The 24,784-nt window shown below is 32.1% G+C and overlaps 1 protein-coding gene across 1 annotated transcript; it reads right to left on the reverse strand.

Moving 5' to 3' along the window:
• Window positions 1-9,904: 9,904 nt before the first annotated feature.
• LOC129222744 (uncharacterized) lies at window positions 9,905-24,218 on the reverse strand. The gene is made up of 5 exons (XM_054857275.1): window positions 24,079-24,218; window positions 18,411-18,631; window positions 15,679-15,908; window positions 13,476-13,642; window positions 9,905-11,436 (listed from the first exon to the last, which is right to left on the reverse strand). The coding sequence occupies exons 2-5, from the start codon at window positions 18,612-18,614 to the stop codon at window positions 10,778-10,780; spliced, it is 1,260 nt and encodes a 419-aa protein (XP_054713250.1). The 5' UTR covers window positions 18,615-18,631; window positions 24,079-24,218; the 3' UTR covers window positions 9,905-10,777.
• Window positions 24,219-24,784: the final 566 nt, after the last annotated feature.

Genomic DNA, 24,784 nt, shown 5'->3' on the forward strand with positions numbered 1-24,784 from the left:
ATCAATCAAAATTATTTGTATTTTAATATACTGTAGCAATTTCATTTAAAATGTTCCTTTAAAATTAAATTAACCTAGCACTCCAATATATCCAGTATATCTCCTTTACTTATCATGCGTAAATAGCAAAATTAATACATAGTTAATAGAAATAAAAATTTAATTACACATTGAATCAAATTCTGTTATCATTTCTTTTTTAACTAAAATTATTCAGTAGCAAAATATGATCAATAACTCAAAATTACCTTTCATAGCTTCTATTAACAGTCTGTTAAAAAATACCAAGCATTAAATTGGTTTAGAGATCTGTAGTTAGTTTTGTAAACCTATACATAAACTGAATAACTGCATTTACTACAGCTGTAATTCAAGATTTATTAAAGTAGATCATGATAAAAAACTAAAAAGTTGGCAAAAAAAAAAAAAAAACTGCAAGAATGATTTATGTAAAATGTGATCAACACTGGTTTTAGGAATACAAGTTAATAGACTACTGAGATAAATTTATGAAAACATGAGTAAAAAAATTATTTTTAGTTTAAAAATGATATTCATCAAGATTTTCTCCTATTTTCTGATTTTATTAAAAATAAAATCAAATTTCAGATGCACAATCTGAAGTCTGTATTTTTTATATAGTGGAACTAAATTTAAATTATTATTTTTATTTATTTATTTATTTATTATTTTTTATTTTAATTTTTTGAAGGTTAAGCCTTTAAAAAAATTTTTGTTTTACATTGCAATATAAATAAAATATTGCATTTTTAAAACTCACAGCTCTTTAGTTCTAGTTTCTTTTTTAATTAAAAAGAATTAATTCCAAATAAGAGGAAAAAATTCTTGCATAGAATAAAAATGCATGCATATTTTTATAAACTTGCATATCTGATTGAATCAATTTTGATTCCTCTCTATCAAACCAGTATTTAGTTACCAGACCTCCAACCATTGTAAAGACTGCATTCTCCTGCCCATTTATAGCTGTTTTAGAACAAAAATGTATATGTACGCAGCTCATTTTTAATAAAAGTTTATGCTTATATTAGAAAAAAAAAAGACTTCAGTGATATGGAGTATAAATGAATGAAACATAAGGTAGCAGCAAAATATAAATGTCACATCAACATTTTAAATGGTTTTTCTGTCAATGTCACCATTCACAAGTAGGAAATTTGGTGAAAAATGCTTTTCCATTAAAAGAGATTACAGCACATGGATTTGAATATTTTTTTCATTTTTTGAGCATAAGGGTAAAAAACATAGTCTTACAGGTTGTTTTAAATGTAAATTTTTATTTACATATTTTTTAGATTTTTAGAATCATTTTATGAGCAAATTTTTCAGTTTTCAAAATGAACATGAAGGATCAATAGGCATAATGACTAGCACTAACAGTGTATTAATAAGGAACTGAAAAAATTAAATGCATATTGGATATAACAGGAAACATATCTTAGTGTAAAAGATAATAAATGCGGATCTTTTTTCTTCAGAAGAAGAATGCAGTAAATATTCACAGGTTATTTTCTCCTACTTGAAAAAATGAAACAACTCAAAACAGTAGCATAAAGGCATATTTTTCTTTTACTTTTAATAAAAAATGATTAAATTTTGAAACATTAATGAGGAACAGATCATTAAAACAAAACACTTAAATGACAATAACAAATGCACACCAATATAAAACGAGATTGAATTAAAACTTTGATAGTAGAGATTTTTTCATGACTAAAGTATTCAAAAAAATCCTCTCTGTTTGCTTACAGAATACTTCTTTTTTCGAAACAGAATATCACATAAATGCATTACTTACTACCTAGCACATCAAACAAAACAAATATATATATATTTATTGATTCTTTAAAATAAATTATTTTAAAAGCTCTATTTAAATAGGATTATTGCTAGAAAAAATGAGCACACTTGATCATTATGTGCAAGTTAAAATATATTGTATACACATCAAATCACTGGAAGAGTAAATTAGTGGTAACTAAGACAAACCTCATAAAAAGATTTTACATACAAAGACTCTAGAACTAAAAAAACAGCAAAAAATCACAGGTTACATTATAAATCGTAATACAAAATCTACATGTGTAACTATAAATATTATAGCAATATTTTACAAATATTTTCATACAACACAAATTGACAAAAAAAAAGGTTCAATAAATAAATAAAAACTTAATGAAAAAAGCAAAATTCTGAATTAATGGGGGAGGAAGGGGGGATATGAACTGCGATTAAAAGAATGAGTCCAAAATAGTTTTTAAATAGTTCCAAAAATTCTGTTTATATACACTTTATACACATTGCTACTTTCACATAGGAGGAAGAAAACTAAATCCAATGGCATACGTACATATATATATATATATATATATATATATATATATATATATATACATACACACACAGTTGGCTCTCTGTTTAACAACTTTCAAGGGACCACAAAAAATTGTCCTTACGTAGAAAGCGTCCTTAAATAGAATGCTTTTCACACTATAGTAGACCATCAGGGACCATGAAAAGCCGTCGTTAAATAGAGCATCGTTAAACAGAGAGCCAACTGTGTGTATATATTATATATATGTATAATATATACACCCGGTAGCAGAAACAGTGCAACGCTGCAATGGAAGTCACACATTCTTGACAAAGTTTGCAGATTATATCTTAGTGGGGGCGAGGAGGGGGGGGAGGTGGAATTTTTAAAAGGAAAAAAAAAAACAAGTTTCAGCTAATGAAGAAAAGTACTGTGTCCCTGGGACATAATCCACAGGTAGCATTTACTGGCATTAGAATATTTTATTAAGCATTTCTTGATGCGAAATTAGATTTTATGGTTATTCAAATGTTGATTTAGCTTGCAGACTACTTTATTTTTAATCTGTGTCGCAGACTGCTGCAGAAAATTCTGCTACTCGGTAATTTTTTAGAGTGGTCTGAAAAAGGGCATAGCCCCTTTATTTTCAATATTAAGTTGGTTAATATTGAATGTTTATTATACACAGCTATTTTAAAGTTGTAAGAATGATAAACATCGGTAGATCATCCAAGTAACAGAGCTGAATTCTGCAAAATATTTTCGCATATGTTTTGTGGCAAAACGTCTCTGACTCTACGAAACTCCACAAAACATCTGTGGGAATATAGAGCAGAATTCACCTGTTTCATGATATAAATGGTGTCTATCAATGCTTATGGCTCTTTAGGACTTCATGGTGTGTGTGTATATATATATATCTACATATATATAATAGCGAAAACATTCAACCATGACTGACATGATGTTGAAAATAAAAGGAGGTATGCCACTTTCAGACAACTCTGTATATAATATATATATCTGCCTTAACTAAAAATATCAGTCTTCAGAATCAATTTAACATAAAGATGGAAACCACAAAGTAAAGTAATAAATAATTTTCTCATAATTTATATCAGCACAGCAAACTGTAATCGAAAGTGTACTGAAAATAAACTGCGGTCAACATTCTGCAAACAAGATGAATTAATAAATAGAATTTCAAAAACAAAAAAATGGCCAATAAAAAAAAAACATGCATACATAGTCCAAGGCGGGATTTTGACCTATGAAAAATATAGGTTTCATGCTTGTAAATAATCAGTTAGGGAATTGTGCTAAAAATTGTATTTTGATTTCAAAGCAAGCATAACTTAAAAATCACAGAAATGTTATTCAAAATACAGCTCTTCAGCACTCATACTCACATGCATTCTAAACACAAAATGCAAATAATTACAACAATAACACTTTGTTATTCATCACACACATGAAAAATTGGTTGAGTTCTATACTGGAAGTAATTAAAGAAATATTTCTTGACAAGAAAATAAAAGCTTTACGTATATATAATATGGGGGAAAGTATTTCTCAATCTAACATGAAACAAGCTTGGAAATTAAAAAAAAATTATACTGTTTGAAAATAGTCAGGACTAAAAGTGTTTTGACTTAAAAAAAAAAAAAGAATGATAGATGTCAAAAAATAATATAAAATAAAATAAATACAATGTTTTGTAATTTCACATTACAATGGTAAATGCCATTGAATGCAATTATTATAAAAATAAACTTAAGAAATAAAATGCTCTTTTATAACAATCACACTTTAGAATGACTTTTAAAACTTATTTTACAATAAATTTGCTCAAGAAATGGAAAACAAAACACACAGCATTAATAGCCTTCTCCCATCAAAAAACTGTACATACACACATTTATGTTTTCATACTTTGCATCAATTTCAGTAAGAAAAATTATCAACTGACTACACATCCAAAGCTACACATCACACACACATAAAGTTTTTTTTTTTTTTCCAGAAATTAATTACTAGTAACACAATTCAAAACCTCAAATATTTACAACTTTAATTATAAACACTCATACACTAATTATTCAAGACAATGACATAATTATCCATTCAGCGTTAACAAATTTAGAAACTCTTAACAGTGGCATTTTTTATTATTATATGACAATTTTAGAGCTATAATTTATTTAGTCATGAAAGACAAAACAGATACATCCAAAATCAGATCTGGAAAAAAATTTTCATACACCAATATTTGTATGCATGTACTTACTGTGTGTGTGTGTATTTATGTATAGTATATGTTACTATTAAAATGTGAAATTCTTTATTTTATAGAATAACTAGGCAATTCTCAAGAAATAAACAGACAACTTAGTTAAAGTGAATTCCATGATTGAACTATACTCGCTAGCAACTTAAGTTGACTATGACGTCAAGAGGCGAGGAAGAAAAAACAAGTTAACAGAAAAAACGTCACACTTTTAGTAGCGAATAAGAGGAGGTCGCCACCTGTCTGTCAGCTGCTATTGGCTGGCCCGTTTGATTCAAGTGGATAAAATACTCTGCGCTGCTTCGCTGGTAAAATTGAAAATATCTAGTGATTGACAGAAATTATGACAGAAAAATGTTACCTATGCATGGATTTAACTAACTAATCCGATTTCTAAAACAAAGAGCGTAATTTTCACCCAAATATCGGACAAGGCGCTACGAACTACAGTCGGACCTCCATATATCGAAGTAGCAAATTGCCGGAAAAAAATTCGATATATAGAAATTTCGATATAGAGAAACAAATCTTATTTTATCATAAAAATCTCCTAAAATATTAAAATTAAAGCTCATTGTCGTGCATGAAACCCAATTTCTAATTTATACGAGCATCAGATTAAAAGTTAAGAATTTAAAAATTAACAGAAATTACACTTTTGCGTCTTCACACATTCTCATTTTTTGTCAATTCAACTTGATCCGCAATATTAGGGTATTTTCGTTTTGACAATGTGATCGAGAGAAAAAGAAAAAAAACCGCAATCTACTTGACCTGAATGATTTTTACTGAAGTTAAAAGACTAAAAATGATAATCAACAGACAAAAGGGATAACTTGAAACTGATTTTACAGGGTTACTAGTAATAAGATTTGAAATGAACTTGACGGAATTTAAGAACTCCAGAACGGAACAACGACATATCTACACACATCTCAGCCCCAGATTCCATATGAGTTTCATAGCAACCTTTAGTGAACATAATATTGTCCCCTAATTTTCATTTTTCATGAGACAAACAGTCTAAAGTGGAAAAAAAAAAATCTACGAATGTCTCGAGAAAAAATTCGATATATAGAGATCTTTTCGATATATAGAAACAATTTTTCTATGTAATGAACATGGAAACGTGCTGGAGTTTCGATATATAGAAAATTTCGATATGTGGAAGTTCGATATATGGAGGTCCGACTGTATTTCCTTAGCTTGGCTGCAGCTCATTTCTCCACTGTCAAGTAAGCTTGCAGTCGAGTATAAGTGTCTATAGAATAACGATTGCTTGGTTGTTGACTTATAAAATATGGCACTCTTAAAGTTTTTTGAACCGGTTCTAGCTGCTTTTAGTCAGTTTTGAACTGCTTATAGCTGCTTTGTAATGACCTTTATGTGTTGCTTTTAGATGTAGAACTTAGCCGGAATGTATGTTAGCATTTTACATTTTTTATTATTTACAAATATTTTTGTAACTTGTTTTCAAGCAATGACTTATGCAGGAATTTAAGTAATTTTTCAATATGATGATCGATTTATAAAATTACTTTGAAATTGTTTATTATTCCTTTGAACAGTCTATCTTTAGTTATTTTACAAAATAACTAGGTAAAGTATAAAATTTTTTATTTATTATGTACTTTAACCTATGTGGTTAGTAAATTCCTAAAATAACTTGTTCCATGAAATAACGAATTTCACTTTAAGGGTAAGATATATATACACAAGTTGTTGCATAAATGTTGGTTTAAACTTGCAGGGGGCATTCTCACATTTCATTTCAAGGTTCGAAATAGCTCCCTTATGGGTTGTATGGGAATGCAAAAGTACTTAAGTTCTTCCTTAGAATACTAACGTGTAAAAAAAGTTTGATTCAATTTATTTGTAGTCACTTTTTTTGCTGGGTAAGTAACGAAATAAACTTTTTTTAATGTCCCAAAACAAGCAAGCTCCTTTGGAGACTTGCTTAGCATCATAAGTTCAAGAGTTTTTCTGCATTGTCGTTCATCGGTAAAAAACATGCATATGCATTGAAGCAATTTTGAATTTTTTTGTGTTTTTACAAGACTCACTTTACTTTTTACAGTAAACTGTTTTCAAAGCATTTATTTAATTTTAGATTTTTTTTTTTACAACATTAGTTCAGTTACGGTTGTTCACTATACACAGTTACCTTGAAGTCTGATGAGTCATAAACATCACTAGAACACCATCCATGTCATAACACAGGTGAGTTCTGCACCACGTTCTGGCAGACTTTTGGGGGATTCAGAGATGTTTTGCCACAAAACATTGGCGAGAGCAGTGGCGTAGCTAGACCCGACTTTCGGGGGGGGGGGGGTTACTTCTTATATATATATATATATATATATATATATATATATATATATATATATATATATATATATAATATATATATATATATATATACATATATAATATATATATATATATATATATATACATATATAATATATATATATAATATATATATATATATATATTATACATATATAATATATATATATAATATATATATATAATATATATATATATATATATATATATATATATATATATATATATATATATATAATCGCTTGGAATTTTTCCCTTTTCTTCTTTTTTTTTCTTTCTCTTCTCTCTTCTTTTTCTCTTTTTTTTGAGACTAACTTTTCGGGGGGGGGGGGGGGTTGTCCCCAAAACCCCCCCCTTAGCTACGCCCCTGGGCGAGAGCATGTGAAAAACAAACATTCAACCGTAACTGGCATAATGTTGAAAATTAAGTCGGGGGGGGGGGGGGGGGGGTATGCCCACTTTCAGACCATTCTGTATATATAAGAATCCACACAATGAAAACTGACCATACAACAACATGATTGCAAAAACAAATTTGCTCGAATTTAAAATGCACATGTCTTGATAATTACTGTTCATGCAGTTTTTTTTTTTTTCTTTTTTTTTCTTACAGCCTTCTAATTATACTTATCAAAGGTAAATATAGTGTTTCAAGTAAGTATACAGTGTGTTGTAAGTACATCATAAAAGTAATATTTCAAAGTTAAAATAAATGCAATCAAATTAACAAAGACAAATTTTAAAAAAAAGTAAAATTTGAGAGTAATTTCTTGTAAAACGCTGTACAAAAAAAAGAAAACTTTAAAAAAATAAAAAATAAAAACAATTTGTAAGCATAAAAACTTAGTTTAAATGAGATTCATTAAATTTTGGAGACATTTATAAACATAATTTAACAACATTGATATGTTAATGCTTAATGCTCAACACTTCAAAACTTGTTTGATTTAAAAAAAATACTAAAACTATGAGATCACGAAAAAAAAAGTAATAAAGCAGAAATTATCTGATTAAACCTTCATTAACCATCTACTGTAAATGCACAAATTATAGGACTCAACAAACTTAATTTATCCATTTACTAAATCACATTTTTAAAAAATAATTTAAAAAATTGTCATTAAGATTTAAATAGTCCACTTATGGTTTTTACATTATTATTTTATGCTTCAAAAGAAACATTTATAAATATTTTTTCTACTTCATATAGATACATGAAATATTTACAACATATTGCACTTGAATGAGGGGAAATTCAATTTCTCCATTCAATAGGTGGAGGAGGGGGGAAGGGATCTTTTTATGAAGCAAAATCTTAAACCAATTTCTTACAAGACAAAGATTTTAACTTTCAACTCTTCTTTAAAAATAACAATTTAAAAAAATGGTTTTGAGATTTTAAACTAAAATTTGTCTAGCCACACAATATAACACCTCTTTTTTTTTGTTTCGATTAGTCTGCAGAAAAACGTTGATTTTTTAATTTTTTTGCATTGAGAATTTAAATTATGCATTTGTAGCACACATATTTGTAGATACTTATTTCAGGAAAAAATGCAATCATGTCTTGCCCATTTGAAAATTTCTTGGAAACAAACATAACCTTAAACTAATTTTCAATAGAAATATAATGCACTTATAGATACTTTTTCATTAAATTTGAATTGACCATATGTGCAATTAACAAACAAAAGTTTAAAAAAAAAAACTATGATTTTTTTTAGAGAGAAAATTTTTCATAAGTAGACATTTAGGTCATTAGCTACTGTATTTTGAGCAATTTTATTTAATATGATTTTAGATAAAATTATTAGTTTAAACACACTTTGTCAGAAGATACAACAGTTCACCTACAAATATTTTTGACCTATTCGGATGAACAGAAAAATGTTACGATTGAATTGAAATTGTTTTTTTTAAAGATGATTTTCAAGACGTTGATAGCAAAAGATGCGATGTAAATTTAAAACAAATATTGCTAACATTGCAAAATAAATATAACTTTTGCAATACTTATTCATTTTGACAAGTTTGATGCACTTCTTTCAATTTGCAAGAATTAACAATTTTTGTTCAGGAGAAAAAGCATTCCGGAGAAGCTATTGCAAGCTGTGGTTAATATCAAAACTAAGGTAATTTTGAAAGAAAGAAAAATATAACAGCAAAACATGAGTGGGTAACTAGAAAATGTGATCTATCCTATCCAGCTTAGCAACAATGTCTGATATAATCGTAACATGTTTATAACATGTTTGAAAGACAACATGTAGAATTAGGTGTACTGTAGATTGATGATTTTAGTGGATGAAGAATCAATGCTTAAAGCTACCAATAACAAATAGAAAAAGTTCAAAAGATAATAAATTTACCGGAAAATGGATATGATAAAATTCTTAGGATTCATATCAACAATTTTTAAAAGAAAGGAAGGGCTGAGTTTAAAAAAGGGGAACCTGTTATGTCACAGAATAACAAAACACATTAAAACGTTTTAGAATAAGCATTCTAAACAACATAAGGGCAATTCCACTGCAACAGACGTATCAGTTGCTTCAAAAACGCCTTACAAAGACACTGAATGTGTTAGATCCTTGTTTTGTGGCATTAACTTTATGAAGAACATGGAGTTTACTTGCACATGAACTGATAAAAAAAACCAGTGGCAAAGTTAAAAATTTTATAAGCTGAGCTAAGCATGGATTTGTGGGTTGCTCTTTAGATTTTCTACTTAGTATACCAATAGCAAAAAAAAAAAAACATATTGGTCTCTAGAAGCACATGAAAAATGTGTTAGCTAGCTGAAACTAATACCGAATGTTTCTGAAAAAACTTCAAATACTTCAAACTATGTTAGGATGACTTATGCTACTCTCATTCTAACCACAACATGTAATGCAATTAAATTTTGCAGATTTCCAGAAAATAATATTTTTTGGCATATCTCATGAGATACGTCTGTTACTGAGAAAGACATTAAAATACCTTCTAGAAATCTTCAATATTTAATTGCATTACATAGAAGTAGAGCCCAAGTTCTTCATTAGGTTCAAGCAGTGAATTTTTTTTTCTTTCTAATGGGGCTGTTTCAGCAAGTCTCTCTTTGCAGACCTAGTGCAATCCCCAAAATGGCATCCAAGGTTTCATGTGCCAACATTAAGGAATAGATGTCAATGGCAGAGAGAATTTTGATGCCGTGGGCTGGGTAAACTACAATATCAGCAGAAATGAGTTTTTGAGATATTTGAAGAAATGTGTGCTGGATTCAATACTCAATAAAGATAGGGAAATGTCGGAATTAGACTTTTTTTTTTGAGCCTTTTTTTCAGCAGAAACCAAAAGAGCCAGCTTGTACAATAAAGCTAACGTACAATAGATGACAAAAATGCAAAAAAATGAAAAATAAAATATTTGTAATTACTGCTGTTTACCTGCTTACGGGATTTTAATACCCAGTTTCCCACCAAAAGGAGGCACATGGGCACTTTTTAATGCAAAACTGCGCCAGGGATTTAATTTTGCCGAGAACACTCAAAGCCAAACAAATACCCCGAAGGGATCTTTTACATGTCGCATGATCATGCAACATGGAAACAGACGATTTTCTGCATCTCGAAAAACCACCGACCAAACACTTGGACCACGGGTTCAGAACCCGGGTCCGAAGGCACGCGCAACTTGCCACCCACCACCCGGCCGACATGCGACGAAACGAGAACCTAACGTATTTTTGTAGCACGTTTCCGGCAACAACCGATACGTCCGCCGAAACGGAACCGCCCTCGAACGGACGACACCGAACACAAACTCTAGGACAAGACAGACTTTTGCGTACTAGACTGCAAACGCTCCAGCCGTTCGTCGACGTAGTTAGAATCCGACTTGGAGTGACCGTAACACTTGGCGGACCTCTCGGGCATCGACGAACGGGCTTCGTCGGGGCCGAAGGACCCGAATGGGACCACGTCCGGGGGAGGCATCTTGTTGTTCCCCGGGAGCGACGGTTGCCCGTAGACGCTGGAAGGCCGATAACCGTTCCCGGGAAGCCCCTGCGACGGCGGCGGTTGAGTCTTTTTGCTCTCACCTGGACGGTTGTGTTTGAGACGCAGAGAAGACACGGCGACGGGCGAGTCCGGGTGCACGAAGGAGAATTCCGAAGTCGCGGAGGTAGCTGAAGACTTTGTGCGTCTGGTGTCGGGAGGCTGGGATATCTCGGGAGAAGACAGGATATGCTGCGCGTAGAGGGACCTCTGGGTGAGGGCCGGAGACACCTGCAGGGAGCGGGGAGAGGGCTTGTACAGGTGCCCGTTCTCGGACCGTCGACCCAGAGACACTAAGGAACTGTGTGAGCCGGAAGAGCACTGGGGCGCCAGGCGGGGACCGAAGGTGTGGCGTGTCACGGGGTAATAATCACAGGATGAAGCAGCATCACAGTCGGTATCGCCGTTGGAATCACCTTCCGTCAAGACTGGAATCGAGATTCGACACTTAATTTGAGTAAAAGCTAGTGTTAAAAATACAAATTTAAATACAGTGGTCATAACTAGTGATGTATTTTTTAAATTCCAGATTCTCCCAGATCTGTTGCAGTTCCAACATTTCGTTTAGAAGCTAGTCACAATTGCCTTGCTAATCACCTGCATCTCATTGGCATATATAACAGACCCAACTGCACTTTATGCACTGAAAATACAGCGATAGACAAAGAGCATCTACTGGATTGTTCTTCTTTGAACGAAGAAAATCTTTGCGACTGATACTGGCGTGCCAGGAAGATGATGATGCTGACATTAAGTGACTGAATTATTTTGTGTTTCATGCATTTATACGTAATTTTTCTCTGAATCCTCGTTCATTTTTTTATTGTTTAGTTGTTGATAATTTTACTGTTTTATGCATTTTAAAGTTAGTTATTATAGTTTCTTAAATTCAATTTTTAGCTCTAATCCCATGTATCGGCAATACATGAAGACCCATGACGTAAATATCAAGTTTTTTTGCAATAAAATTAAAAAAACTAGCAATGTGCCGGATCATTAATAATACAGATCCAGATCATTCCTGTCTAGATCCACGAGAACAGACACAGATCTCAACTTTTTTACCCAATTTAACCCAAATATAAGTGTAAATTTTGTGACTGAAGATACTCCTGTAGGGGTAAAAGCACAATTTGTTTTAAAAATCCATATAAACAGAAAACAATCATCAAAAACATGATTTATTCGTAAAAGAAATTCTACAGAGAGCAGGAGAGAGAGTCGGTACGAATTGGACAGATTTGCATACATGCCGGAATAAAATACGAAAAATTATTTCTTGCTTGTCCAATAGATATAGCAGATTAGATTCAAGAGAAAGTTTAAAGCTGCAACATCTACTGGACAAGCAAGAAGAAATTTTTCATTTTATTTCAGCATAAATGCAGAATCGACCCATTCCTATGTATGAAATGTCACAGCTGGGAACATCTTTTCAAGCGGTAAACAGAGAACTTACTCTTTTTTTTTTTCAAAGAATGCCTGGAAAAGCTAAAATGAGAAATGATACAATCCCCAAATCTATAAAAATAGACTGCTGAATTGCTAAGATGATACCTAATTTGAAATTAAAACTAATTTAAATGGAGCAGAATGGTATTTTATAGTTACTCATATTACAATTTAAAACATTTAAGACTAACAGATCCCTTTAAGATCCACCAAATATGATATGGATACAAATACAGAACTTTATTATCCCTCAGCGGATATCCCTCACATCATTAATCATGACTTGTGATGGTGGTTCAGATAAGATTTCCAGATATCAAATTTGAAACTTAAGGTGCCATTTTTAGCAAATCATATAAATATGTATATACATGAGAATATAAAGAAATTCATTACATAGAAATAATACCCATTTAGGGGACACACCATTATACGGTTTATAACATGCAAAAACTTGAAGAAACATTTCTTTCTATTTCTTTTCGGCAATAGTGAATTGCAATCAGGATGGAAAAGAAATAGTTCAATAAGATTTTAAATTTTAAGCATCAAAATTAAGTTACATCAAGCAAGCATAAAACATTCAAATGTTTTTTTACATAATTAAATGAGTTTGATTGAAATTATACAATAGCAATTTATAAAACACGAAGCTCATTAATAACAATGAAACCAATTAAAAATACAGAAGTCAAAGCATTATTTCCTTTTAAAATAAAATAAAAAGATAAATTAATGAGGATTTTAGAATACACTGAAAAAATTAATTTTACATGTAAAAATTTGCCTTTTATGAGTTTTTCAGCATCAGCTTTTTTTGAGGATTTTTAAACCATTGATTGACACTTGAACCGATTATTTCCAGAAAGGAACCTACGGAAATCGGTTGGACTTTTGGCCTTTCTGAAATAATCAATTTACTTGTCACGTCAAAAAGCTAAACCTGACTACAGCAGAAAGTAAGTTAGCCAAAAAAAAGTGAATTTCAAAACAGCAACTAGTTTTATTAACTTACCAGACATTCTTCTAGAATATTCATTAATTGAAGGCATGAAATGTTTATCTACTAGAGATCGCATAAATGGTCCCGCATTGCTGCAGAGCTCTAAATTAGATCCCGAATGAACCAGAGAAGGTGGGCCAGGACTAGCTGATAATGAATGATGAGAATTGACCCGATGCCTAAAATGAAAAGATCAATGAATAAATATTGTACATACTTTAATGTGCATTTCCAAAGAAAAGAGGTTGTTACAGTTTGAGAGATCAATCTGACATGGAGAGTGATGACGTTGCTGTGGGTTTTGATATGGAGATCACCTACACGTGTATACATAGTTAGGGCAATCCTAACCAGGCAACACTGTGGAGGCCATTTAGATCCTGATCACAGCATTACGATGCTATCAGATTAGGTTTGCACAAACTACTGTCTTCACCACTTTGCCAAAAGATAGTTCAGCTAGGAGCAAAGGATAGCTTTCAAGAAAGTGTTTCAAGACAGATTTTTAAGAAATTATTATAAAAGGTAAAAGAAATATGAAGAATAGAATTCCAATGAAACAGAAGGAAAAGGGGCAAATAATTTTTTCAGCAGAAAAAAACATATTTTTTTATGCTACAATAATTTAATAATTAATATCATTAAGAACCCTAATATAGTCAAACTCGCTTATAAGGAGTATATAAATATTACTAACACAAAAAGCTTGACAGTTGTGCGACCAAAACTCAAGGAGATATTGGAGTTCAAAATTTTAAGGGACCATACAGAAGATGAGATTGGAACTTATCGCCCTTTCAGAAGAATGACAGGTTGTTGAAATAAAAAACAAAGCATTTGTATTTTTCATTTCTTTTCAAAAATAAATGCAAATGTTATGCCATGATACACAAAAACACACTACAAAACCTCAAACAATTTGAAAAACCACATTCTATGCCCACATATAATTTTAAACCCTTGTTGACAACTATATTTTCCTGCAAGAGGTGTAATTTACGGAGAATGTAAAGTGGTGTAAGTCACAAAACGCTGTGTTTCATATCTCAGTGAATATTGGTTGTACAGTAGAGTCTCGAAAATTCGAGTCGTAAAAGTCCAAGGTTTCGCTTAATTCGAGGTGTTTGGCTAACAATTTTAGGGTATACTTTTTACAGACAAAAGATACTTTAATCTGAAAATCGAAATATTTTGCGATGTAGAACTTTCTTAACAACATACAATAAGGTGATAACATGATATTGAAAGGTTTATGTCAATAAGTTGCCAAGAAATATTCATTGATTAAGAGATGCCTTGGAGAAAGTAAGAAGTCGGCTGATTCAAAAAATAACTTGAAATCAAAACATTGTTTTGCCTCAGAACAGACAAACATCTTTTTCAGAATATCCGATTGCAATTAAAAAGGGAAGTGCAAAACTTGGGGCTGTACGATTCGTATATACGAAATTTTCTCATTCTATAACTAACGTTTCTATATTATGTGAGATACCTAAGCACGCTCACACATAGACACAAATGTCACGACAAAACTCATCAAATGTTATTTAAGAACAATCAACAGGCATTTTTTGGTTTCCTGCGAATTTACACATAAGCATGTGCAGACATCAAGAAAGAAAAAACAATCGAGACTCGTTTAGGGTCAATTAAAACATAACTTTATCTTGAAATTTGAGTGATAAATTTTTCGAGGAGACAATATTTCCTTTTCATAGCGGAAGAAGTAAGCAGCGCATGTCCTTATGTAGTCTACAGAAGTTTTCGGATAATCCGAGTTTTCAGTATTCCGAGGTGGTGTGAGCCCCAATTACCTTGGATTTTTGAGAATCTACTGCATTATTGTCGAGCTTTTCGTATTGGAATTATCTTTTAATGGAGATAATTTCCCTAAATATAAGTTAGGGGACCTATGGTCCATATAAAAAGTTCAATTTTATATTTTTTGACTCGTTTTTGTTTTGTATCAAATTTTCAATGTCTTTACTCTGTATCTGATTTTGAACATTTTTGCAATTTGAAGTATGCATCTATGTCTTACGGTTGCAAAAATAGAGGTCAAGCAGGTTAAACCTGAACACCCTGTACATATAAAAAGAGAGAACTATTTGTGAACCGAACACACCCGAAAAACAAATTATTATGCTTTTGAATATAAAAAAAAATATGGCCGAATAAAAATGTAAAATATTCAACATTCATTTCAATTGCTTACCGCCCTATCAGTCCTCCATCCGACAGTTGTGGCATCAGTGTCTGAGATCTTCGCAGAGCTTCTCGGCGACCCTTACTGAGATTCACAGCATCCCTGAGTGCAAACATCCAGTTATCCAAACCTTTCGACGACCAAAGCAGCAACTGATCTTCCTGGCCGACTCGAACCGCTATCACTCCGTCTTGCTTTTTGTCGATCCACTGGAGGTCATCTACATCAGCAAGATTAACCTGCAAGACAGAAGGAACAGACAATAAACAGACATTTTAAAAATACTTAATTGAAAAAATAACTCATAACTGATTACGGCAAAACACCAGTAGTGGCCACTTCAGGTTTTAAAATGCACTAGCGCAATAGTAGTGGCCACAGCATACCTGCCAACCTCCGAGAAAAAAAATCCGGAAGATTTTTTTATTTTTATCCACAAGATTTTAACGCAAAATAAAATCAAACAGGACCCCTATCCTCTTTACAATTAACAATATATTAGTTATGAATTTCATATCAATTGAACTTACTTTCGTTTAGTAAATATTACTTTTATTGCTTTCTTTAAAAGTTTGGAAATAACATTTGGTACTCATTTTAAAAAAAGAACAAAGCAAAAACAACTCTAACTGAGAGAACGAGAAGATAATCGGCGCCGAAATTGTGCACCTAGTTGCCAGGCGCGACGCTTGCTTTGATTGGATCCCGACGAAGTCATGCGCTGTATCACTCCGTGACGTCATAATCTCGCCTCACTTATTCTCGTGCCATTCTCCTACGGCAACCTTTCCTTGGCTACTTGGCCTAAAACGCGGTGCCGCATTCCACAAAAGAATCGTTAGCGCCAAAATTGGCGAGATACTATTTTTTCCTACAAAACGTGAAAAATCCGGAAGATTTTGCTCATAACCGGAAAAACGGAAAAGGACATAAAAATCCGTAAAACTTCCGGGAAATCCGGAAGGCTTGGCAGGTATGCCACAGTGAAGTACATTTTTAAACTGTGGGTCTACAATATTAATTACCCCTCTTGAAATTCAAAAACATATTATAGCCTAATGCTTTCTAAATCTTTTCAATTTCTAAAAATGCCAGAATTTCAATTTGTTCAATTTTTTCTCAAACCTCAAATTCGATCAAGCAGTGGCCACTTCAAAATCTGAAAATTTCAGTAGCGGCCATCTGACATTTTTATCAACCGATATGTATCAGAGAGCACTGCTTGGTAGTGTTGTGAATTTCCTTTCATAACTCTACCAACTGTTACATAAGGAAGTTTTTATGTTATAGAGTTATTGGCTTTTTTTAAGTAAAATATTTTTTAAATGAACATTTCGGAGAAAAATATTATCAAATAGCCATTAATTAAAACTTATTAACATTTATAATTATGCATTATAAATATTGCAGAACGTTCAAATTGATTAGATTACATCCCCTTAGCTTTATCATACTTTTGAACAGTTTAGGATACTTTTGGACGGTAAAAAACCACCTTAGCTGAGCTTATGGATGAAAAGACATCCAACAAAAGCTTTTGTCGGATGTCTTTTCATCCAAAGCTCATTATTTTTTGCATTGAAAAAGGCGTTCCCTGTAACGCCGAAACACGTGTCTGTTGTAATTTACAAATTTGTGCTTCTTCTAACGTTGTTTTGTCTTATCTTACTTTATTAAACAATAGGTTTTTAAGTTTGAAAAATCTCTGTTTTGCCTTGTAAACATAAAAAATGATGGGTAAATTTAATTTTGAAACTGTTTTTCATTTTTCCATCTTAATTTAAAGCTTTTAAATGAAAATTAGTTTCACAGTAAAAACAAAATACCAGATGACTCTTGGAAATGCAACTGTTATGCAAATCAAGAAGCTAGCAGAAGTGCAGGATGATTCACTTACTTTTGAATGCGAAACATATTTATATGTGATTGACTAATTGTGTATAATTAGTGCTTTAGTACTCATAGCAGATAGAACTAATTCTGAAATGCTAATATATAGATAGATTCTGAATATTAGTTTCAAAATTTGAAATGACCTATATTATGCCGAAACCTGTATAACACAAAAGCTCTGGTCACAAAGTGTGCGTTATAACGGTCTCCTACTGTATCGAAAATATCAAAATACATATCATGATATTTTCAAAATGAATATCGGACATATATCGTGATATATATCATGATATATATCGGCGAACCCTGGTGAAAGTTGACAAATACTATTTGATTAACCGGGGAAATTATTCGAGTAAGAGGGGATCTTGAACATTGCGTGTATCGAAAAATATTCTGTTCTGGAAGGTTTATTCGTACAAGCGGGGTATTCGTTTATCCGTTACCCGATTACGCCGACAATAGCTATAAATTTATACGTAAAAATCGGCCAGCTGAAGATGAGCCAAGAAAAATAAATAAATAAATAAGGTCCCTTACACCAAAAAACCTCAATAGAACGGACCATGAAAAATAAACTGAACAGACTGCAGTTTTAAAAAAACTTTAATATGAAAGGTCACAAAACAGAATTTTATCAACTTAAGCATTCTTTCAATTTATTTTTTGAAAAGTAAGAGCTAATTTTCAAATGCAATACTGCAACTTTCAGTAGGAACAAATTTTTTTCATAGTTTCCTAGTCAAAAGGAACATAGCAAACATTTTGATCAGTTCCTTGGATTTCACTTTAGCAGAGATAAGATATATATATTGTGTAAATGAAATTAAATGATGTGCAACAAATACCTTATACAGGAAGCCTCCCATTTCAGATATACCGATCTTGGAAGCTTTCTTGAAGCAAGCCAGGTAATCACTAGTTAGAATGAAAAACCTTTCTTTCCATCGACTGAAAAACTTGTCTCTCTGTTGCCATAATGTACCTTTCTTTAGTGTTACAGATTCGGGACGAGATTCTTTCTGATTAGTATCTTGCTCTGAAGTCATCATGATGGATTATGCAAGATCTAAAAAATACAAAAACAATAAAAAACAATTCCGCAAAAAGATAGACAAAAAGCAAATATATGAGTTGCCAGAAAGGTTTGCTACTTTTGGGGATTTTTTCAACATTAAGAAAAAAGTAAACTAATATCCCCCTGTAGTTTGGCATCGATTAGTTATTGACTACACAACATGGTTGACGGGGTCCAACAGTGTGTTTCCTAGTTTACACCAAGGTCAAAGATGGATCAGTTCAGTCAGAGATGTCCACGGGGTGGGGTGGGGGGATAATGGCACAAGTTGGCGCCATCTAATTTTTTTGGGGGGGGGAGGGGAGACTTTTATTTCTTTTCAATTATATAAAAAAGAGAGCTACAAAATTAAAAAGCGAAAGAGGGTTGAAAAAAAAAGGTAGAGGAGGGAGGATTTGGGCCATTGAATTTGGAAGGAGGATGGGCACCCCGAGTTAAGTTGAACTCAATGGAGACAAATCAGAAACATTCTATAGCATTAACGGTTGGCTAATCCTATGTGAAAACATTCTATGGACACTCACTGCCTTAACTCATCAAACATCATGAAATCAACCGCCGGGGTTAACTGCTAACTCTATTAAAATATAACCCTAGTCTATCTTTTCCATTAACACAGTATATAATGGCAAAGGGGGTGGGGGGGGGTCAGATAGCTAGACGAACAGGCTGGCTAAACACACATTCTCCCCATCTTAAAACTCTACTCTGTTACTTAAGTTAAGCTTTTACCTTTAAAAAAAAGACATATGAAAATAAAAATACAGGTAGTTTCAAATAAAGACAATAGCTTCATTAATGGAGGTCTAATAGAATCAGTGCAGATTAACAAAAAGTAATTTGGGCATAGTACAGAGTAGAAAATGTTCAAGTAAAAAGCATATTTCTCTAAAAAATTAAACTATAGTTGGGATTACAGAAATCTTGACTAGTAACATAGAGGCATTTTTCAGTTATGGTTTTTGACGACCATTTTCCTTTCTAAACTGGCAAAAACAAAAATATTGTATATGTCACACTTGTTTCTCCTGTTTTAGTTTTATATTTTAATGGAACGTTAATTCTGTATCAATGAAATGATATATTATCAGGCTGATTATTATTTTAATAAAATGCTTACCTTTTTTTATTTAGGCAACAGATTATTTTAATAGAATCCTTCATGTCAGTTATGACTTTTTTTGTTTTATTTGGCAAATAATTTTATTTTTAATGGCTTAATTAAATTATTTGACAGATTATTTTTTATTTTACTAGAACTTTTCATCTTGTGTACAATGGCTTTAGTTCATTAAGAAACAGTATAGCTATAAACAAGCAGTTTCTATATAACTTTAACCAAACATGGCGGTAATAAGTAAAATGAAAAAATAATTGCCAAGACTAAAACTGGGTCAATTGCAGTATAATGGAAAAGTATCGATAAAGATGCAGACTATTTGATTTTTCTCCTTACAAACTGTTTATACAAGACAAGTTAGTTCAGAGAAAAGCATGCACATTAAAGACTTTTAAAATGGCAATTAATTAATCAGCAGTTTGATAAATCTACCAATATTAATAAAGATTCATGGGTGGATCCAGGGAGGGGGCCATGGGGCCTAGTAAGAAAATAAAAACAAAGCCGGGGAGCCATAAAACCACACTGAAGAAGTTTCAAGTATAGTTTTTTGAACCCTCTTTCGTAGCTTAAATTGAAAAAAAAAAAAAAACTTCATTGTAATTCGTGTGAAGTCTGGAGAATGTAAACAATGCCATGAGGGCACGGCCACCCCACGAAAATTTCAAAAATATCATGTGAATGAACCAAATATTTTGGTTCGTTTAGCATAATGGGCTCGTCTTGTTAGATGTGTTTACTTCCCCCATGGGGGAAAGAAAAGGGATAAGTGTTAGTAAGAGTCCAATAAAAAGTTATACATTTAATGATTGCACGTTAAGTTAGATTTAAGTTTTAACCTGGTTTTATGCAATGCTATGTAATTATTCTTCATTCCTTTTTTAATATGAGACCCTCCAAACCACTCCTCTTACTTTTGTTAATACAGTCGACTCTCGATATAACGACCATCTCCGTCCCAGATAAAAAGGTCTTTATAACGAGTGGTCGTATAAGAGGTATAATTTAAAAAAATAAACAGTCATCATGCATATCCCGTTGTTCCATTAAAAAAAAGGTACTTTTTCAAACATTCCAGTTAAATGCCCAAATTATTTTTATCATAGGTTTTTTAGAAAAATCGTGTGCAAAATACTATGACAGGATATTAAAGAACTTTTAAAGTAGAAAATATAGGGAGGAAAATGTTACACACTTAAAAATCTGCTACCACTACACTTTCTGAAGATAAAACAGACGTTTGCCTCTTTAGCAGACGTGATTTTTGCAAAACATTATTTTCCGTTTCAGATATAGGTGATAAATTGTGGTTTTTTTTTTTTTTTTTGCTTTTCTAAGAAACATTTAACAGTCTCTCGAGAACCCCAAATCTTAAAAACCACTAGATTCAAACAGCAAACTACCAACACGTCTGTCAACTCCCTTTTCTAAGGAATCTGGAAATTTCTCGATTTTTCCTCCCATTATTTTTCTGTGCTAGTTGTGGTGAATGGTAATTTCCCTCCCACCCCCTCTCAAAGTTGTATTTGACATTGAAAACTTCAGGCAGATGTCCGTAAACAATAATCAAGGTCATTTCAAGCTACAAACTTGTTTTATTGGAAAGAACACCAGAAATAGCGTCCGTGAATTCGGTCGTTGTATTGGATTAGACGATACAAAACAGTCGTTATAATGAAAGCAAATTAACGTAGAGTTCATAGGAACAAAGTTGGGACTTTTACCACTGGTCGTTATAATGGGACGGTCTTTATAATGTGTGGTCGTTATAATGAGCGTCGACTGTATTACCAAAGATCGTTTACAAACCATATTTTAAAAAATAACTTGTAAAAGTTTTCAGGGGAGTGTCCTCCACCTCTCATTTTTTGAAACATTGTTCACGATCGACATGAAATTGTGTTTTAAGCGCTTGAGTTTCTAAATGTTTCCAGGAGAGAACTCTTCCCTTCCTAACATCATTGAATATCTTCAAAAATTACGTTTCTGGAGCTACAATTTTGAAAAATTGCTGGTTTTCTAAAAGTTACTCATGAATCACGGATTGCCTACATTTGCAATTTAAAAAATTCAATCTTGAAAAATTTTGGGAGTGAACCTCAGAATCTCTTCAACCCCTAACCAAACCAAAGATAGCCTAGAATGTGTTTAAGTCTATAAATTAGTAAAATTTCCTGGGGATGGGCCTTTTATTCTCTCCTCTTCAACATCATCAAAAATTGTCTAAAGCAGCTTTTTTAGAGCTACAATTTCAAAGAGAGTACTCCAAACCTGTTCTTCCCTGCCATTCCCAAAGATAAGTAGAATGCATCTTTAAGACTGCAAATTAGAAAAAATTTCTTAGTGTGGGCCCTCGAATTTCTCCTCCACGTATCATTACGAAAAGATCGTATTAAACTGCGCTTTTGGCTCTACAATGGCAAAAAAAAAAATCTGCCGAAGAAACCCCGAACCTCTTTTATTTAACCCCTCTTTCTCCTAACATTATTGGAGATAATGTTTGCATTTTAAAGGTTTCAATTTCAAAAATCGGCAGGGGGGGGGGTGCACTTGAGCCCTTAATGTTACGAAAGACAGTTAAAATGTATTTCTAAGATTACAAATTAAAAAAAATTTCCTTAGATGGGGCCTCAAATCTCTTCTCTGGCTAACATCATCAAAGATCGTCTGAAACTGCATTCTTAGAGCTACTATTTCGAAAAATAGAAGGGAGCGCCACTGGACCTCCTCTCCCCTAACATTAAAAAAGATTGTCTAAAATATGTTTTTAAGACATCTAATTCAAAAATTTTCCAGGGGAGAAACCCCCTTTACTTCGGAGTTTAAATAACAATTACGGTTGGTTCATATCGGCTCCCTCTTAAATCAGAAGTCCTATACAGTCGTCTCAGAACACAGTAGTGATTACAGAAATACCACTTTGAGGCCACGATATATGCACATGTTTGTTAAGAAAAGAGGAATATTATTGGAAACAGCTTTTTTGTTAAACTCGCATCGCCTAGTGAAAATTCCTTAAAAATGCTCTAGTTAAAGGTGGGCTAAATTGACATTTGTAAAAATTCAAAAATTTTCCAAAGCATTGTAATTTTTCAAATGGTCCCCTTCGAGAATTCCGTCTGGATCCGGCCCTGTAAAGATTTGATAGAGTTGTTAAGCAATAAGCTGCAACTTCAATATTTTTCAGCCTCTTAATGACATCCAAGATGGATTAGGCTATCAAGAATCAGGTCTAAAAGTTAAAGGGTACTATGGATTTGAAAAGTTTTTATCAAAGTAATGGCAGAAAAAAGTTAAAACTCTTGAGTGTGCATAATATGAGTGCCATAACTTTTCTAGCTTTAACGTTTTTTCCCTTTCAACAGTACTTGCACCATTAGTCGATGTCTGTCGCTAAATTTTTGGCTCAAAAAGCAAAGCTCTAAATTAATTTTGGAGGCTTATTGATCACAAAAAGTGAATAAATAAACACATTACACACACCATCTGTTTAAAACTGTAACCTAGTAGCTAATTTCAAAGATACTAAAGCTCCATCCAGTTTAACTAAAAAAATAAGATAATATTCATCAAAGTGGTAACAGATAAGCTGCAAAACATTTAGGTCAGATATGGATCTAGAGCGTACCAGTAAAATGTTTACATTTATAAGTTTAATAGCTACAAAATATTATCTGTATTACTCTAAGATTTGAAAGAATTCTATTCAACTTGAGAATTAATGTGAAGATGTCATTTAATTCTAGCAAGAAAAGGAATTAAATTGAAGATAAAATTTACACGAAACATCCAAACATATACGATAATACACAGCAAAATACAAAAGATACGATCAGCGAAAAGCTCAATGCTTTGAAAATAATAAATATTATTTTGTTGTACTTTATGATAAATCTGAAATCTTAGCTGAAATATTAGAAACACATCACAAATAGGGTAAGAAAAGATTTTTTACAGTCTTTTACACCCAGATTATTATAAAAATAACGAAGTAATATGAAATCTAATACGTGTGCAATCGAACGCAGTACTTTAAAAGTAAATTGACAGCTCTGCACAGAAGTTTAAACTAATTAAATACCCATTCATAACAGCAGAAAAAAAATCGATCAATTTCCAAGCGTTGGGTGTAAGCAAATGCAAGGGAAAAAATAGAAATTAAAATTAAAATTGCTCTAAACCACGAAGTAATACAAGCGCAGCCGTCAATTTGGGACAGTAACTAGTAAAATAATATTGTGTAGACAACAGCTTTCCTCTCCCGCGGAGAATCCTAGTTCAATTAAATTCTATAAATAAAAAATCATAATGAACTCACGAGTAATATGTTATCACAGTATTTGTTGAAATTCATGCTCCGATCTGGGTTTACATTGAATCTGGAGGTCTAGCAAATGATAAAAAGCTCAGCTTTAATAATTAAGGATAATACGAAGTACGAAGAAATACGGAAATACACCGGACGACCTCCAAATCGCTAATGTTGCCAAAAGATTATTGCCGTTCATGATGCGAGATGTGAGCAATCAATAAAATATTTTTTGAAGGAACAAAAAACGCTCCCTTTAGCTATCATTAATTTAGTTGAAGGAAGCACTTTAATTAAATGTTTTTTCTATCATTTCTTTGCGGTATTTCATTCAAAAAGTTCATATCACTAGAGAATAGGTTCGAAACAATGCTTTGATGATGTAAAATATATTAGTTTCGGTTTCGTCCTTAAATTCATTTTGGTATTCAGGTAATATATTATTAAATAACGCCTAATTCATTAGGCCATAGAAAAATGATAGTGTTTTAAGCACTAACGGACGTTTAAAGTAACGAAATTTAGAAGTGCAACAGTAAAAAGAGTAATTTTGGATATTAATGTGCTTTTTTGAAAAAAAAATTTGAGGGTTTATAAATTTTAGAAAACAAAATGTTTTCTATAAATCAAGAGCTACATGAGTTATTTATATTTTCCTTGTTATATGTAAAATTCTCAAAAATCAAGATTTTTCATATATTTTGTGTAATGGGCA

The sequence above is a fragment of the Uloborus diversus genome, chromosome 5 (assembly GCF_026930045.1).
Source record: "Uloborus diversus isolate 005 chromosome 5, Udiv.v.3.1, whole genome shotgun sequence".
In the NCBI taxonomy this organism is placed as follows: domain Eukaryota; kingdom Metazoa; phylum Arthropoda; class Arachnida; order Araneae; family Uloboridae; genus Uloborus; species Uloborus diversus.

Coding starts and splice junctions, on each gene's coding strand:
- LOC129222744 (XM_054857275.1), bottom strand. CDS start 18,614: ATGATGACTTCAGAGCAAGATACTAATCAGAAAGAATCTCGTCCCGAA. Junction 15,909..18,410: donor TGGGAGGCTTCCTGTATAAG/GTATTTGTTGCA, acceptor TCTGTCTTGCAG/GTTAATCTTGCTGATGTAGA. Junction 11,437..13,475: donor ATATTCTAGAAGAATGTCTG/GTAAGTTAATAA, acceptor TCTCGATTCCAG/TCTTGACGGAAGGTGATTCC.